The sequence below is a fragment of the Antechinus flavipes genome, chromosome 2, assembly GCF_016432865.1.
Source record: "Antechinus flavipes isolate AdamAnt ecotype Samford, QLD, Australia chromosome 2, AdamAnt_v2, whole genome shotgun sequence".
Classification (NCBI taxonomy): domain Eukaryota; kingdom Metazoa; phylum Chordata; class Mammalia; order Dasyuromorphia; family Dasyuridae; genus Antechinus; species Antechinus flavipes.
This window is the reverse complement of record NC_067399.1, coordinates 471425236-471443669: the sequence shown is the minus strand read 5'-3', so window position 1 is coordinate 471443669 and position 18434 is coordinate 471425236. Positions and strand designations below refer to the sequence as shown.

Genomic DNA, 18434 nt, shown 5'->3' with positions numbered 1-18434 from the left:
ATATCAGATCTGCTCTGTGATCTCAAGCAAGTCACATAACCTCTCTAGGTTCCTTCCTCCTCTGTAAACTCAGAGTTGGTCTTGATGGCTTCTAGGGTTGCTCCCAGCTCTGAATTTACTTGGATCAATGAAACAAGGTCTGAACTAGTGTTCCAGTTTTCAGACTGTCTCTCCAAATCACTCTCTTTTTAGCTACCAAAATCAGGCCTGATCATACGCACTCTCCTATTTAAAAACCTTCCCTGGATCCTTATATATGTAGGCAATGCCAGTTACTGAGGTGCTTCCATAATTTGGCTTTATCCCTCTTCTCTAGTCTCATATCATATTTCTCCCATTTGCCCTCTCAATATTTCTTACAAACTGGATTCGTGGCTGCTTCTCCCTAAACGGGATAGCCAATTCCTCACCTCTGAACACTTCCCCAGTGCTGAAGTGCACCAGTCTTCAATGTCTTCCTCTCAAGATCCTTGTGTTCCTTCAAGTTTCAACTTGGGTGCTACCTCTGGGAGGTCTTCCTTGATCAAAGGATCACCACTGCTTTAGAGCTCAAAGGAACCCTAATGACCACATAGTCCAGTTCTTTAATTGTACCAAGGAAGAAGAAGTGAAACCCAGAGAGGCTATCTAGACTAAAAATGTCATTTTACTGCCAAGAAAATGGCATCTTGAAGAAGATTAAATGACTTATCTAAAATCATGAGGTGACCCTGCTTGATCAAGCCTGATTCAAATTCAGGTCATTTGACTCCACATCTAGAGTTCTTTCTTTTGCATCCCGTTGTTAGTGTTCTCTTCTCATAACCTTCAAACTATTTTGTATTAACTTCTCTAGTCTCCCCTTCTTCCTCTCCCCCCCTCAATCCCCACTGGGAAAAAGTAAGATCTCTGAAGGCAGGACTACCTTATTTTTGTCTTTGTTTCACCAGTGCATAGTAACTTGCACAGAGCAGGCATTTAATAAATGTTTACTTAGATTATTTAAACAAGAATTCTGATTAGAGAAATTTACCTTTTCATTCTTTATTCTGGGAAGATTGACTAATGTTAAAAAAAAAATCACTGGTAGATTTTAAAATAAAGGTGCTACCAATCCATAGGAAATTACCCAGTAGTTCTCTTCGTGTCCTACTTGCTATTTCTTTAATTTCCATCCGAGACAGGGATAAGGAGTGAGTGACAGGAATGGCTGCTATGCCAATCCCCACTGATGTTGGGGTGGTGATGACCTTGGGTACTAAGGGTGACTTGAGAGGTCGTTCAATGCTTCTGCCAACAAGGTTTCTTAGAGGAATCTTGTATAGGTTTTTACAGGGAATGTCACCTAAAACATAATTAGGAAAAACAGAGATTTAAGCAAATATATATTTTTGAATAAGCAATATTTCAGGTAAACACACACTGCATGGGCTAAATATTTAAAAGAAAGAATATCATCAGTAATATAATTATCTTCTGAGTGTTGAGGGGCATGATAATAGGGAGAATTGTTCATGATGATATCTCAGCTTCTTCTAGTAACATATTCAGTAGACGTATAGGGAAATTCACATGGCTCAACAAGATTACCCTAGAAAGTAATAGGAATCTAGCTCCTTATCACAAGTCTTCAAAGAATAATTTCCTTCTTAGTGGGCTACTCTGGCTTCTTCCTTTAGAATATCTAAAAGAATGATAAATACAACTGAAGAACTATGATTGATAAATCAAATTCTGTGATAGCAGAGCAAAGCACTATCATCTAGAGCTGGAAGGAGGCTTAGAAACCTTCTAATCCCACCCTCATATTTTATATGTAAGGAAACTAAGGTCCAGAAGGCTTCAGTGTCTTGTCCAAAGGTCACACCGGTATTAAGTGTTGGTGAGGAGGGGGAATATGCATAGTGGTAATTTGAACATGGAATCTCTGACTCCAAAAGTCAGTGCTCTTTTGATTTTGCCCTACTGTTTTATGCTGAGAGGATCATAGCCTGGGTCAACAGCATGATTTTGCCATTGCCTGAAACTGTTCAGAGAAAATTAGGATCCACAAATCTGATTGCCTCAGACTACTTAATGGGAAGTATCAAGAAGATAATTAGGAATTGAAGTCAATGAAGAAGGTAAACCTTACAGATGAAAAAGGATCAACTAAGGCCAATAGAATTCACACTCAGACCATGAAAGCTCTTCTAGCTTGCTCAAGGCAACAGCTCAACAACTGCTTTTAACCAAGCCTACTCCCCCTTCTAGCACTGACACATAAGTTTCTGTGCATACCTGTTTCTTACCCTTTTGGGGTCACACAAGAAACTGTGTGGGTACTACTGTTAAAACACTGGGATTCTGAGCATGTTCCCAAGCTCAGTCTTTTGGTTTACAGACCTCCCAGTTGACTAAAGAGTACACTTAAATGTGTTATGGTTTTAATCACCTGTTGCTAGTGACTATCAGAGGGACTGTAGCTTCTGTTGGATTTTTGAAGTAATGACTAGTAAAACATGGAGTGTCATGAGTTCCAACCAAAAGTCCATTCTTTTTGTAATCAGGAATGGACCAGTGGCCTTTCATGGACAATCCAGACATTATCACTTATCTGAAGGGCTCTCATATTGCCACTGATTTGTTGGTAGGTTTCACCTTATGCATAGCAGGCTGTATCCATAGTAGGCTTATGTAATTTTGATAATATACCATCAAACTCATTGCTTTTGGTAAATTGCACAAAAAGGTGGTTTGGAGTGATAAAATGATCCTTTTGTTTGCTAAAGCCAATACCTTTACGTACATATTACTCTCATTTTCTCTTGTCTTCTTTAGTAAATTGCCCTCATTATCATCTACGCTATCTCTCTATTAATTCTTCCCTATTTATTGGCTCTTTACTTTCTTCCCTATCCTTAAAAAAATCCTTCCGGGGGAAAGGGACCCACATGTGCAAACATGTTTGTGGCAGCCCTTTTTGTAGAGGCAAGAAACTGGAAAATAAGTGGATTGCTCATCAGTTGGGGAATGGCTGAATAAGTTATGGTGTATGGATGTTATGGAATATTATTGTTCTGTGAGAAAAGATTGGCAGAAAGATTTCAGAGAGGCCTGGAGAGACTTACATGAACTGATACTAAGTGAAATGAGCAGAACCAGGAGATCATTGTATACAGCAACATCAATATTATATGATGATCAGTTCTGATGGACGTGGCTCTCTTCAACAATGAGATGATTCAAATCAGCTCCAATTGTTCAGTGATGAAGAGAACCATCTACACCCAGAGAGGACTGTGGGAACTGAGTGTGATTCACAACATAACATTTTCACTCTTTTTGTTGTTGTTTGCTTGCATTTAATTTCTCTTCTCTTTTTTTCTGGTTTGATTTGATTTTTTTTAGGCAGCAAAATAATTGTATAAATATGTATGCATATATTGGATTTAACATCTATTTCTACCATGTTTAATATATATTGGACTACTTGCCTTCTAGGGGAGGGCGTGGGGGAAGGAACGGAAAAATTGGAACACAAGGTTTTGCGACAGCTAATGTTGAAGAATTGTCCACACATATGTTTTGAAAAATAAAAAGCTTTAATAAAGAAAAAAAAAAGAAAAAAATCCTTCCTTCCTACCATGCCTCCCAGCTATCATTTTTCTTCTTTCCTCTCCTCAGCTAAATTTCTTGAAAAAGGTGTCCACAATTGGTCTCCCTACTTCTTTTCAACCTTTTGCAGTTTGGATTCTGTATTCTTTTCAAAGTTACCAATTATTCTTAATTTCTAAATTTAATGGATTTTTCTCAATTTGCATTTTCCTTAAATTTTTTTTTTTGTATCATCTAATACTGTTGCTCCTATTCTGCTTCTCTCTGGGTTTTCATGACTTCATTCCCTTTTAATTCTCTCTTTTACTGGATCCTCATTCATGCTTATTAACTATAGGTTTTCCCCAAGGGTCTGTCCTGGGTCCTCTTCTATTTTTTCTCTGTATCTTGCTTGATGATCTAATCAGCTCCCAGGGTTTCCATTATTATCCCTCTGCAGATGATTCCTGATTTGTTCATCCAGCTCTATTTTCTTTCCTGAGCTTCAGTTCGGCTATATCAAGTATGTATAGAATTTTTTTTTTCAATTTTAAAAACATTTTTATTTAAAGTTTTGAGTTTTAAATTCTATCCCTCTATTTCTTCTTCCTCCCTCCCTCTTTCTGGGAGAAATTTGATGAGTAATTAGATATGTTATATTAGACATAATTAGATATGTTATAAATGTGCAATCATGTAAAATTTTCATATTAGTTATTTTGTACAAAGATATTCAAATAAAAGAAAAAATAATTAAGTAAAAATACTTTCTCTGGAGGCAGATAATATGCTTCATCATTAGTAATATGAGAAATTTTTAACTGGATGAATTATAGGTGTGTCAAACTCAATAAGTCCAAAATAGAAATATTTTAAATTCTAAACTGTCCCCCTCTTGAATTTCCCTGATTCTGAGAAGAGTACTGCTGTCTTTCTAGCCCTTACTCTCACTCAACTCAATTCATTGCCAAATCTCATCATTATTACTTTCATAATGAATCACCTCAGTTTAGCTCTCATTGGTCTTTCTGTTTCAAGTCATCTCTCTCCACTCAATTCATCCCCTATACATCTGCCAATGTTATTTTCTTTTTATTTTTAAGTTCTAACAATTTGCTTAATTTCTTAATTTTCTTTTATTAATTTATTTTTAAAAGAATAATAACTTTCCCCCAAAATATATGCAAAAATAGTTTTGAATATTCACCCCTGCAAAATTTTGCCAATATTATTTTCAAAAAAATTTACATATAACCACATCAACCTCCTCAGTAAACTCCATTGGTTACCTATTACTTTCAGGATTAAACATAAAGTCTTTTAACTTTTAAAACTCCTTTACAAACTGTTTTCTTCCTATATTATAATCTTCTAACATTCTGATCCCCTCCAAAATTGATTCTTTTGATTCTGTCACCCTGGTCTATTCACTGTTCCTTGTGCATGACAGCTATTTCCATGCTTAGAATGATCTTTCCATGTTTTATTCTTAGAATATTTGGCTTCCATTCATGGGCAGGCTGATAAAATATCATAAAAATGACAATACTACCTAAATTAATCTATTTATTTAGTGCCATACCAATCAAACTCCAAAGAAATTATTTTACAGATCTAGAAAAAATAATAACAAAGTTACAAAAGGTCAAGAATTTCAAAGGAATTAATGGAAAAATTACCAAAGAAGGTGGCCTAGCTGTGCCAGACTAAACTATATTATAAAGCAGCAGTCATCAAAATCATTTGGTACTGGCTAAGAAAGAGAGTAGTTGATCAGTGGAATAGGTTAGATTCATAGGACAAAATAGTCAATGACTATAGCAATCTAGTGTTTGACAAACCCATTATTTGACAAAAACTGCTGGGAAAATTGGAAACTCGTATGGCAGAAATTAGGCATTAACCCACACCTAACACCATATACTAAGATAAAGTTCAAATGGGTTAATGATTTAGACATAAAGAATGATATACGCAAATTAGAAGAACAGGATAGTTTACCTCTCAGATCTGTGGAGAAGGAAGGAAGGAATTTGTGACCAAAGAAGAACTGGAACTCATAATTGAACACCAGATGGATAATTTTGATAATATTAAGCTAAAAAGTTTTTGTACAAACAAATAATACAGACAAAATTAGAAAGGAAGCAAAAAATTGGGAAAACATTTTTACATTTAAAGATTATAATAAAGGTCTCATTTCTAAAATATATAGAGAATTGACTCAAATTTATAAGAATTCAAGCCATTTTCTAATTGATAAATAGTCAAAAGATATAAACAGATGATTTTCACTCATGAAAAGGTACTATAAATCACTATTGATCAGAGAAATGTAAATTAGGACAACTCTGAGGTATTTCTACATACCTCTCAGATCGGCTAAGATGACAGGGAAAGAAACGACAAATGTTGGAGTGGATGTGGGAAAACTGGGACACTGATGCATTGTTGGTGGAACTGTGAATGGATCCAACTATTCTGGAAAGCAGTTTGGAACTGTGCTCAAAAAAATTATTAAACTGTGCATACCCTTTGACCCAGCAGTCTATTGGGATATTTATATCCCAAAGAGATCTTTTTATTATTATTATAGCTTTTTATTTACAGAACATATGCATGGATAATTTTTCAACATTGACCCTTGCAAAATATTCTGTTTCCACTTTTCCTCTCCTTTCCCCCACCTCCTCCCCTAGATGGCAGTAGTCCAATACATGTTAAATACAATATATTTATACATATTTATACAATTATCTTGCTGCACAAGAGAAATTGGATCTAGAAAGAAGGTTAAAAAAAACTGAAAGGGAAAACAAAAATTCAAGCAAACAATAACAGAAAGAATGGAAATGCTATGTTGTGGTCCACACTCATTTTCCATAGTTCTCTCTCTGAGTGTAGCTGATTCTCTTCATTACTGAACAACTGGACTTGATTTGAATCATCTCATTGTTGAAGAGAGCCACAAATATTTTTGCACATACAGATCTCCTTCCCTTCTTTAAGATCCCAAAGAGATCTTAAAGGAGGGAAAGGGACACAAGATGTGCAAAAGTGTGGCAGCCCTTTTCGCAATGGCAAGAAACTGGAAACTGAGTGGATGCCCATCAGTTGGAGAATGGCTGAATAAATTATATATGAATGTTATGGAATATTATTCTATAAGTAATGATCATTAGGATGGTTTTAGAGATACCTGGAGAGACTTACATGAACTGATACTAAGTGAAAGGAGCAGAATTTAACTTAAAATTTAAAAAGTCAAATACAGAAATATGGATTCAAGATTCAGGATGAATATATAAGTATAGTATGGTCCCAGAAGAATAGTATCAGGAAAGCACAAGCTTTGAATTGGTTAAGATTGAAAAGGAAAGGACAAGGAAAAAAAGTTTTTTTTAAAATCTATATTGGGGAAAAGAGGATTAAAAAGAAATGGGGTCACTGGTCGGTATTGAAGAATGTACAACTGATGAAAGTGTTAATTTCCTGTTTTCCTTCTGTTTTTTTCTTGCTAAGAAGAAGGATCTTTGGCTTGGTAAGGACAGAACAAAAAAATGACTAATGGGAATTGCTACTTAGGATAAGCCAAAGTTTTCCTCCTTATAACTTCAACTCATTGATATACTTTTTGCCTTCTCCGGGAGCCAAGACTATAGGTCTTATTAGTGGCAGATTATTTCCTATTTCTTAGATTTACAGTAGCCTTTTTAGAGATTATTTCTATTACCAGGTGCCAGCAACCAAGTTTGTTGCCACTGCTCTAATGTAAAGAATAGATAGGAGATGCTCTTATTGAAAAAATTCCAAACTCCCAGGAATTTTTTCCTATTCTCTAACCTGAAACTGGTCAGAGGTAGTTCTTTGTATTGATGAACCTGTGCCTAGAACAAAGAATTCTAGATATCCATTTATTCAGGATAACAGAAGATATCTATACTTCAGGTAGGGATGGAACTAGATATACTACTGCTAAGGCTCTTTCTAACTCAAAGAGGATATTACATGATTCTGTGACTTTGGAGTTCTATTAAGGTGGTCTAAAAATAGCTAGATATATCATACTGAATTTCTAGTATTTTCTAATTTTTTTTATCTATGTCTCCTTACTATAAAATTTTCTTATAAGTAAGATGGAAATAATATCTGCATTGCCTTAGAAGGGGTACTGTGAGCAAAACAGTTCTTTACATGTTTTTAATCATTTATATATTATAATGAAGAAATATCATTTCATCTAAAGGCAGAAGTTTAAATACCAATCTTGCTTCCACTTACCTGTATGACTGAGAGCAAGTCTCTTAACTCTATTGGACTTCATCATGTATGTCTTATCCTTATCTCTTACTGTAAAATCATTGAGAATGGGGATCATATCATATCTGCAGTCTTTACAGGGATGGGCCAATGTGAGTTTAATAGCAGATCCTGGATTTTTTTTTTACACAATTGAAGGTGTTTTTGACATATAGCCAGCACACTTACAGATATCTGTAGAACATATCTTTAACTCATTTCCTATATAACTAATCTGGAGGCAGTTGAGAACAATAAATATTATGGGAGAAATTCTGTGTGTGTGTGTGTGTGTGTGTGTGTGTGTGTGTGTGTACATAATTCAGAATTGAAAGATTCACCTTGATAGGGAGAATTAATTGTCTTAGAGCAGTTGCTTTGGGCTTCTCTGTTTTTCCATTCTCTGTATACTCTTCTTCCATGCCCCAGCAATGGAGAAAGTAGCCCGCTTTGTCTCAGCCAGTTGGATGGATCAAGATGGTCTCCATTACATCTTTCTGCCTCCTCATATCTTCCCCAGATATGTACAGCACATTTCCCAAGACTCCCTTTTCAATGGTCCTCGCAGATCAATAATACTGTTTCCTTTGCCAAGTAATCAATACTCACCTCACCAAAAACTTCCATTTTATATAACTGAATCTGAGCTTTAAACCAATTTGACCTTATTCTGTGATTCCTAACTACCAGAGAAAGGAATTAGAAGTTAATAAAACTATTTTCCCCCAGGAGACCAGTGGAAGAAAGTATTCCATACCTTTACCCAATCTAGATGCTGTATCTGACTAGATTCAATAACAGATTAAAAAAGCATTTGTTTAGATATGATATGATCCCCATTCTCAATGATTTTACAGTAAGAGATAAGGATAAGACATACATGATGAAGTCCAATAGAGTTAAGAGACTTGCTCTCAGTCATACAGGTAAGTGGAAGCAAGATTGGTATTTAAACTTCTGCCTTTAGATGAAATGATATTTCTTCATTATAATATATAAATGATTAAAAACATGAGATGCAAATAGAAGGAATGGCACTTCTGGTGCCATCACATCTGGGGTATATGCCTTTCCTCCCTTAATATGCTGGTATGCAATGACTGGCAGCATAATTTAAAGCCTTAGAAAACTAGCTAGATAGGAGAATTGTTGGGAATAAATTAATTCCCAAATAAATAAAATGTGACAGACTACACCTGAGATGCCTCATTTATCCCATCTAGAGAAATAGTTTGGTTTAATTTTTATGGCTGTGTAATCAATGTGGTTAGCAAAAACTCAATGATTATTTGTCTATAGAAGGAAAATTACCACAATTTGCAACTTAGGATGCTTTTCAATTTGTAAATTCTTTAAAATTTAGCTCAATACCCATATACCTGAAAATTTCTATTCTATCACTGTTTATGAAGGTCATCCATAGCTTGTGACAAACTGGAACAACATATCCTATATTTTGTAAATTGCTCAGGAATATAGTTGCTAGCAGAGATTAAAACTCTGCCAGTTCATGGCTTTTTTGCTATTGTTTTAAAACATTCAAAGTTAATATAATCTGCCTATATTACCACTTATAATTTCCTCTGACCTACTACCTACACATACAAACAAATACCACCATGCACAGTTGAAGGGTTGCAACCTCTCCCTATTCCAGACATACTCCTCTGCCCTTCATTCTCATTTGAACTTATCTGTGACACTATTCATCTTTTCCCTTCAAATTCTTCTGCTGGGGGTTTGCTATGACATGATTTCCTATGAATAAAAATTTTGTGGTTAGTAGTAGTTGAAAGGAATGATAAGGTGAACTGCCATGGGTCCCATGACCCCTGACTGAAAGCTCTGCTACTTACTTATTGTTCTATATCCCTCAGTATTTCCTAATCATGGCAGAATTCAATGAATGATAGGGAATGTTTTCCTCACAGGCAATAATACATCCCTAGTAAATTGGAGGGGGGAGTGGAAACATCTTTCCCAGATACTTATTACAATTTAGGATCACAGGACAATAGGGAAAGGTAGAATGGGCATGATGAATAAACAGCCTGCATTGGAGTCAGGAAGGTCTGGGTTTGAGTCTTACACAAGCAGGGTCAGTCTGTAAACATTTATTAAGTACCTGCTAAGTTCTGGGGACAAAAAAGGTAAAAGATAGTCCCTGCCCTCTGGAAGGTGACTGTGTAATCCTGACCAAGGCACTTAGACTTAATGCTCTAGAGAAGGCAGAACAGTTGCTGATCTATATTTCTTCATTCTATACAAATAGAATCTCCTTCCTAAAAATTGGGACATACGATATTGGAGCTAAAAGTGCTCACAGAACACTCTGTCCAACTCCACCATCTTGTAGAAAAAGAAATTATGGTCTCATTCAGTGAAAGAATTTGTCCAAGGCCAAACAAGTGGTGTGGCAGGGCAGGGCACCCTGCCCTGACACCTGATCTGACTCCAAACCCAGACCTCTGCCTTCCATGTTCAGAATGTCTGGGAGCTGTGGCTTTCCCCATTTCTATTCTGTAGTGACTTGGAATCCTCAGGAGTTTGTAGCAGAGAGGAAAGGATCACATTTTTAAAAGACTATCCACTCTTATAAAATAGCTACAAGTTTGGATAATAGGAAAAAAAGGACTTCACCTTCCCCCTGGGAAGAAGGAAACACTGGAGTCTCACGGCCTGTGGGTGTCTGCGGAGAGCTGTGGGCACTGGCATCCTTAGAGCTGCTGCTGGACGCACCGTTTACAGCTGCGGCGGCTTTGAAGTATATGTCTGACTGGAAAGAAAGAGCCCAGGTTTATGGGGCTGCCTTGCACTCCAGGGGGTCCTTCTGTACTCCTCCCACACATCTCATAATCTCATCTTTCTTGGCCCTGCCATTACCCTCTCTGTTCCAGCCAGGCTTGTTTCCTTATCATGATCAGTTCAGTTCAACACACATTTCTAAAGTACCTACTATGGGCACCAAGTACTGTTGTTTGTCGTTTGTACTCCAAGAGGACCAGGACATCAGGCAGGTGATGTCGTGACATGCAAGTGAGGGAGGCTGTGCAAAGTCACCCACCTCCCTTTCTCCACCAAAGCCATCTGGTCCAGTGGCCAGACATAGATTAGGACACCTGAAGATGGCTCTGGATGCAATGGGATAAAAATAGGATAAATAATATAGTTCCTGCCTTCAAAGAGCTTTGTGCACCACTGGATACTTGGTAGAATGTGACAGATGCTCAGGAGACCAGTCACAATGAAAAAGAACAGTGGAAAAGTTCAAAGAAGGCTTTGTAGAGGAAGGAAGCCTTATAGAGAAGGATTTTAATAGGCTTTATTGTTCCCGTTTACCTGCCTGAGTTCATGTTTTTTTCAACCCAGAATATTACCCATGCTCTCCCTGCCAATCTAGGTGGGATTGCTATATGACAGAGTGGGAAAGTGTAGGATTTGAAGTCAAGAAGAACCACATTCAAGTCTTGCCTCATACTTACTAATTGTGTGATCTTGGGCAAATCACTTAACATTTCCTACTTTCAGCTTTCTCATCTGTAAAATGCAGGTAATCATTTTGTGTTGAGGATGAAATGAAATAACATGTTCAGAGCTTTGCAAAACTTTAAAATGTTATAGAAGTGCTAATAATCATTATTGCTGTTTTTTTGGTTGTCTAGGTTTTTGTCATCTAGGTTTTAGTCTTAGAACCTCAAATTGCATCTTCTTTATGCTATTTTCTTGCCTGTTTCCATAGCCCAAAACTGCATCTGGTTAGAACCTGGAATCTTACATGACACCATCACATAATTACCTGTATTTTCTAGGTTTGTTTGTTAGTTTCTTTTGATCAAACCATTTCAGTGCCAACATATAACTGGATTATAAGGAATAAATCTTCTAATTTTTTTGTTTTCCTTGTAACATCTAAAATAGTTCTCTATCTATTCTGGGCACAGAGTTCAGCAAGGGATCCCTGTTCTTTAAATACCTAAGAGACTTTATTATTTGAACTTTTTCCTTTCATGTGTTGATTTTTAAATTCTGCTTTTAATATACATTCCAACTTGACTATAGGGGCATAATGATAAACATTTTATTCTAAATTTCTTGGTTCTTCTCCTTCTGCCTGGTAATTAGTGTATGGAATATTACAAGTACATTTCATTAAAATCTTTTATACAGAAGCTCCCAGTTCTACTTACCCTTGAAGCCACGAGCTGAAGTTGAGGCACAACAGCTGTATGCACTAAGTTTCCATTCACCACTAAGCGGATCTCAATGGAATCAGTAGTAAAGGCCAAAATATATGGAAAAGCACACACTGCAAGGTAACAATAGACATGAGTTATAAATGCATTGGTTTAACATGGTAAATGCTGATATCATTTGTACTGTGATTTCTTTTATAGATAAAGAATTTTTATCCATCAGGATTACAGCTAAGAGGTGACACAAGAAATTGTTTATCAGATATAAAACAATTAATATTCAATTCAACAAACATTTACAAAGTTTCAACTATGGGTTAGGCCCTATCCTTCTTATGGGGCTACAAAGATGAAGAAGAGCACAGCCTTCAAGGAGATTATAATCTAACATATATTGATAAGTATGACACAAAGAAGAAACGTGATAGGGGTAAAAGTGAGATACAGACAAAAGAGGTCTAGGAAAATATAAGGGGGTAAAAATGAATTTCATCTGGGGAGAGCAGACTTTATGAAGGAGGACACACTTGAGATAGGCTTTAAAGGAAGATAAGAATTTTAATAGATGGGGATGTAGTGGGAGTGTATTTTAAAAACGGATATATATGAATCCTATATGAATGCCCATAGGATAGATACTGAATATCTTCAAGGGAAAAAAATGAACAGGAATTCTCTTTCTTTTGTCTTCTAACCTGTGCTCTACATCATATTCCTTCCTTATTTTTAAGGGACTTTGTTCTCATAAGTAGCCTCTCTAGCATCTTTAATTTTATTCCCTGACTCCCCCTAAAATACTACAAATGTGTTGTGTTGGGTGTGTGGCTAATACTTGACCAAAATAATTCTTTGTCTGAAGCAAATGATTATTTATATGAACATGTCTTCCATTTCCTTTCTTTTTCTTCATCTAGCTTGGAATTCTTGCTCTCAGCCTCACCAGATAACATTTACCACTGAAGTTCACTATCTCTGTTACTTCCTAGATTTCTGGCTTTGGCCTCTGGAGTACTTACCAGTTGCTCCCTTTGATCCCTAAAGTTGAGCACTGTCCTTAGACCACCATCCTTCTTCACTTCAGGCTTCTTCACTTTTTCCTTGACTGTTAATTTCCTAAGCCAGTGACACCTTCTGTGTCAGACATGAACAGGTCTTCCTTCTCTTCAAAGATTCAACACACCTTCTCTTATCCATTCTGGCTTCTCTGGCCTACCTCCTTTTTTTTTTTCTTTCCTTTAGTTGCTTGAATGGATTTCCATTTATGAATTCCTTTTTTCCACCATCCATTCATCACTATCTACAATCTGGCTTTCTTGAAGATCACCTCTGACTTTACTCTTTTCTAATACTCCAAACCTTTTCTCTGTTTTCATTTTCCTAGGTGACTTTACAGCATTTAACCTTGTTGACTGATTTTTCCTTCCTGATTTTCCCACTATGCCTCTGAACACTACCCTGTTCCCACTGCTTTATCCTCTAATTGTCCTTAATCTCTTTATTTATTTGTAATCTCTTTCCCTCCCTCCCTTGAGATCATATTTCTTTTTATGACTTGAGCTATCACTTCTCTGATGCTCAGCTTTGGTGCCATCTTCTTGTTTGGGTTTTGTTCTGCCTTTACTTCAAACTCACCACATCTGTACTAGAACTTATCTTTCCTCTTAAATGAATTCCCACTTCTATCCCAACATAATAATATTCTCACTTGAAGTTTTATAGCTATTTTAAACTTATTTCTCTCTTTCATCTCTTGTGTCATCAATCATGTCAAATTTCCTTTTTAGCAGAGGTATCAACACGCAGGCCTTCACCTTCCAGAGTGCTGCTGGAATCAGCTCAAAATGTAATTGAGAAATATTTAACAAAAGAAATAAAAATATAATAGAACATAGATAATGGTACTATGGGGTTATTATAGGTCAATACGTGAGTTACAAGGATCCTTATGTGTAGTTTAAAGGCCCTTGTTTCTATCTGACTTTGATAGCACCGCTTTATAACATCTGTTGAATTATCCCTTTCTCTTCAGTTTCAACCTTGTCTATAATAGTTTATTCTGATGTTTTAATACAGATCTCTATTTTTTTGTGGAACAAAATTAAATAAAAAAATCTTTTATATATAGTTTTATATATAATTCTTTTATATGTGGATCTTGAACTGAAATATAAACCTTGCCTTGGACCACATGGCGCTGACTATTCTAATTTCAGAAATTCTGGAAAACCTAGATCTAAAGTGATAAGAGGAAACATTCATCTTTTCTTAGGATAAAGATCCAGTTCCTTTTTCTAGAACTTAAAGTTTAAAGTTTTCCATAATATCTACCCTTTGTACTCTGGAGCCATACTGGGCTATTCACTGTCTCTCAGACTCCTCTTATACTTTCCTATTTCTGTGTCTCTACTAATGGCCTTCTCCCTTTACCTGTTGAATTACTACCTCCTTTTTAAAGCCCAATTAAAATGCCCCTTCAAGTGAAATCATTCCTGAGTTCTCATCACCCTGCTATTATCTTCCTTAATTTGCCTTGGAAAATATTTGTCACATCACCTTTTTGACTGTAAAATACCATGAAGGTATATATTATAGTTTCTAACAGTATTTCCTCCAGTGTCTAACATTGTTCTGTACACAATGGGCACTTAATAATTGGTTGCTGAATTAGATTGAATTAAATCATAGAATTTCAGAGTGGGAAAGGACCTCTAGTCCAGGGTCAGGCCTTAAAGATTAGCAGAGGTTAAATAGCTTAATGAATGATTAATAGGTGATTAATATACCTCCAGATGCTCAAATGTTATGGCAGTTAGGAGGAAGTAAGGCCAAATGAGAAGACTAAAAGATGAAAAAAGGCTTTTAGAACTGGGCATTTAAAGAATTTATGATTTGCTTTCTCATCCTTTTTTGGTTGTAATATAATCACTAAATCAGTGAGTTTGTATATAATATTAAACATTTAAAAATATTCCAAAGAGCTTACTGTGATGTAGATTTTTTCTTACCAACAGCATAAGGAACCTGGTTCCAACTAAAGTGAAAATCTGAGGCTGAGGGTTGGATCAAAGGAGAGCCACCATTAAAAGGACACACCTTTTTATAATTGCAACTATCTGCAACAGAAGGAAAAAAGTGCTTATTTTTACAAAGGCAACATTATAACACATGACATTAAAACTTTACGATCTTTTATAATGGGCCCCTCATGGCCAATAATTCCCTAGATAAAGCTGACACAAGCAATATTGAAAGCAGAAGTTCTCACAGATTTAGAAAGACAGTTCAGAAGAAAAGTGCTCTAAATAGAAAATATCACTACAATTCTTTTATGGAGAAGAGGACCCCACTTTGAAAAAGGCAGAAAAATCCTGTTTAAATATGAATGAATTCATGTTAAAATTTGATCATGGTAAGATGGAAACCAGCAAATTACTGCACATTAAAAATAGATCTTTATCATGTTTTTAAACGAAAATTGAGTATGTTTTCATTTCTTTTAGAGTGTGTGATTATTAGAGAGTTTGCTACTAAGAAATGTAATTTTTTGGTCATGGCATCTCAGAAAGACCAACCAGGTGTGGAGTGTTTACAATCAATATCATTATTGGGAATGCTCATGCCAACAAAAAAATAAAGTTTTCAAATTAGTGAAGTAAAGTAGTTTACTAACTGTCTCAATTTTGGCTCTACTTAATAAGCATATATCTTTTTGATTCTGATTTGGCCATATGCCAAATGACTCACATTCCATCTCAATAATCCAAAGAAGTTTATTTATTCTTCAATTTGAAATGAGTAATACAGTAGATTTTTAAGTGGGGGTTTCCCCCCACTGTCAAAAGTATATTATTTTTCCCAATTACATGTAAAGATAGTTTTTAATATTTATTTTTGTAATATTTTGAGTTCTAAATTTTTCTCCCTCCCTTCTTTCCTTTTCCCTTTCCCAAGACATCAAGCAATCCAATATAGACTATACATGTATAATCATGTTAAACATAATTCCACATTAATCATGTTGTGAAAGAAGCAACAATACAGGAAGGAAAAAACATGAGAAAGAAAAATGAAAAACAAATTTTAAAAAAGCAAAAATATTGTGTTTTGATTTATATTCAAACTCTATATTCCTTTCTTTGGATGTGGATGGCACTTTCCAATACAAGTTTTTGGAATTGTCTTAGATCACTATAATGATGAAAAGAACTAAACCTATTTTAGTTCACTGTCACACAATGTTGCTATTGCTTGTATTATGTTCTTCTATTCAGCATTAGTTTATGTAAGTCTTTCCAGGTTTTTTGAAATTGGCTTGCTCATCATTTCTTATAACACAATATTATTCTACTACCTGTTCAGTCATTCCCCAATTGATGGGCACCCTCTCAATTTCCAGTTTTTTGCTACCACAAAAATAGCTGCTAAAATATTTTGTATATGTGGGTCCTATAACTCTTAAAAAAATCTTTATTTTCTGAGGTTGACCAATGAAATGAAAAAATATTTTTGAAATAAAAATCTGAACTGCTAACTGCTAACATTTTGACTTCCAAAGCAGAAAACATTGCTTCTATAAACTGTCACAGGAAGCTAGCTACCGTATGCAATGGCCATGGGTCAAAAGCAAAAAAAACAAACAAACAAAAAAAAAACAACCAATTATATTCAATTGTGTTTATAAATCACTAAATAGGAAAACTTTATTTTCTATAAAAAACTTTTAAAATTGTCTACTAGAACTTTAAAATATATTCTTCACAACTTGAGGCAGATATGTATCTATAAAAAAGGTACAATGTAGCAATGCCATATTTATCTAGTATCATTTAGTAATGAATTGTTTCATGTGACTTAATTTGCCAAATATTAACTCCTTAAACATCTAAACTAAAAATAATTGTAGTGATTTAAGTAGGAAACATTCTAAAATGTATTTATTACTTCATTGTGGGTATTCTCTCTTCCATTAACATAGATTAAAACTCCTCTATACTTTAGGAGATAGCATTCATGAGTTGCCATGGCCAGAAAAAAATTCATCCTGTTGATGGAGAAATGTGTGTATATATATTATAGCTGATATGCATGATAATGATCATCAAAAAAAGTTTTTATTCTCGGTGTGTGTGTGTGTGTGTGTGTGTGTGTGTGTGTGTGTGTGTGTGGCTGTTTTTCTGTGTATTCATACACACAATTTTTCTTTCTTCAAAATGTTCCTTTTTCATCTTTTTCCCCAAAAGGTGGAATTAGTAGTAAACATTAATGACTGCATCAAAAGTTTTCTGCCAAGGGGTTCTCTCACTTTCCTGCAAGTGGTTATCTGACTCCTTTTCATGATAATTAGAGTATTTTGGCTTAACAGCCATATTTGACGTTTTTTGTTTTTAGTGGGGGACGTGCTCAAGCTAGCAAGTATTAAGATGTGGAAGCCACATTTGAACTCAGGTCTTCCTGACTCTAGGGCCAGTGCTCTATCTACTCAGTCACTTATCTGCTTCAATATTTGAAGTATTTCCATTACTTGTACATTACAGACAAATAACCTCTCCTTTATCTTGTACTCAGACTTTAATCTTATTGGTGGATTGTTATTGTTGCTGTTGTTTTCTTGATGGAATGTGAAAGTAAAGACAAAGATGTTCTTGCTAACACCTTAAAACTAGTGTATTCTTAGTGATACTCTCATGGCTCTTTTTTTTTGAAGAAAATGGAATGATGATGATGATATATCAGCATATAATACATTTTTTAAGAGAAAAAGAAGTTATTAGTTAAAAGTTACCCATACATCTTCTTGAAAGAGTTATACTTCAATTGTACCCAATAACAAGAAGATTATGTGATGATCAATTGTGATGGACTTAGAATTCCAATAGGCTTGGGATGGAAAGTGCCATCTACATCTAGAGAGAGAACTATGAAGACTGATTATGGATCAAAGTCTAATATTTTACCTTTTTTTTTTTTTTTGGTTGTTAGTTTGTTAGTTTTTTTTTCTTGTGCTTTTTTCCCTTTTTGATCTTTTTTTTTTTGCTCAGCATAATGAATATCGCAATATCTTTAAAAGAATTGCACAGTTTAACCTATATCAGATTGTTTAATTTTGGGCGGAGTTGAAAAGGAAAGGGAGGAGAAGAGAGAAAAAAATTCTTGGAACTCAAGATTTTGTGAAAGTCAATGGGTATTTGAAAAAATAAAATGCCATTAAACCTGAAAAAAAGAGAAAAAAGTTATAGTTCATTAAAAAAAATTTCCCCAAAGTCCTTCAAATATAAAATAAGTCCAGTTACTATTAAGTTTTATATAGACCCATTTTTTTTTTAATACAGAAGAATTGTATTTTTGTGTGTGTGTGTGCTGAACTGGGGCCCCTTTTGTAATCACTGT

The 18434-nt window shown here is 35.1% G+C and overlaps 1 protein-coding gene across 2 annotated transcripts in view; it reads right to left on the bottom strand.

Annotated features, from left to right (window-relative positions):
- Window positions 1-18434, bottom strand: part of GARNL3 (GTPase activating Rap/RanGAP domain like 3) — a 233839-nt gene that overhangs the window by 23058 nt on the left and 192347 nt on the right. For both annotated transcript variants that reach the window (XM_051979671.1, XM_051979670.1), the window contains 4 exons: window positions 15053-15160; window positions 12042-12160; window positions 10495-10630; window positions 1109-1324 (listed from right to left, as the gene is read on the bottom strand). In XM_051979671.1, the coding sequence (XP_051835631.1) occupies window positions 1109-1324; window positions 10495-10630; window positions 12042-12160; window positions 15053-15160 (579 nt within the window). The remainder of the gene's footprint in view (window positions 1-1108; window positions 1325-10494; window positions 10631-12041; window positions 12161-15052; window positions 15161-18434) is intronic.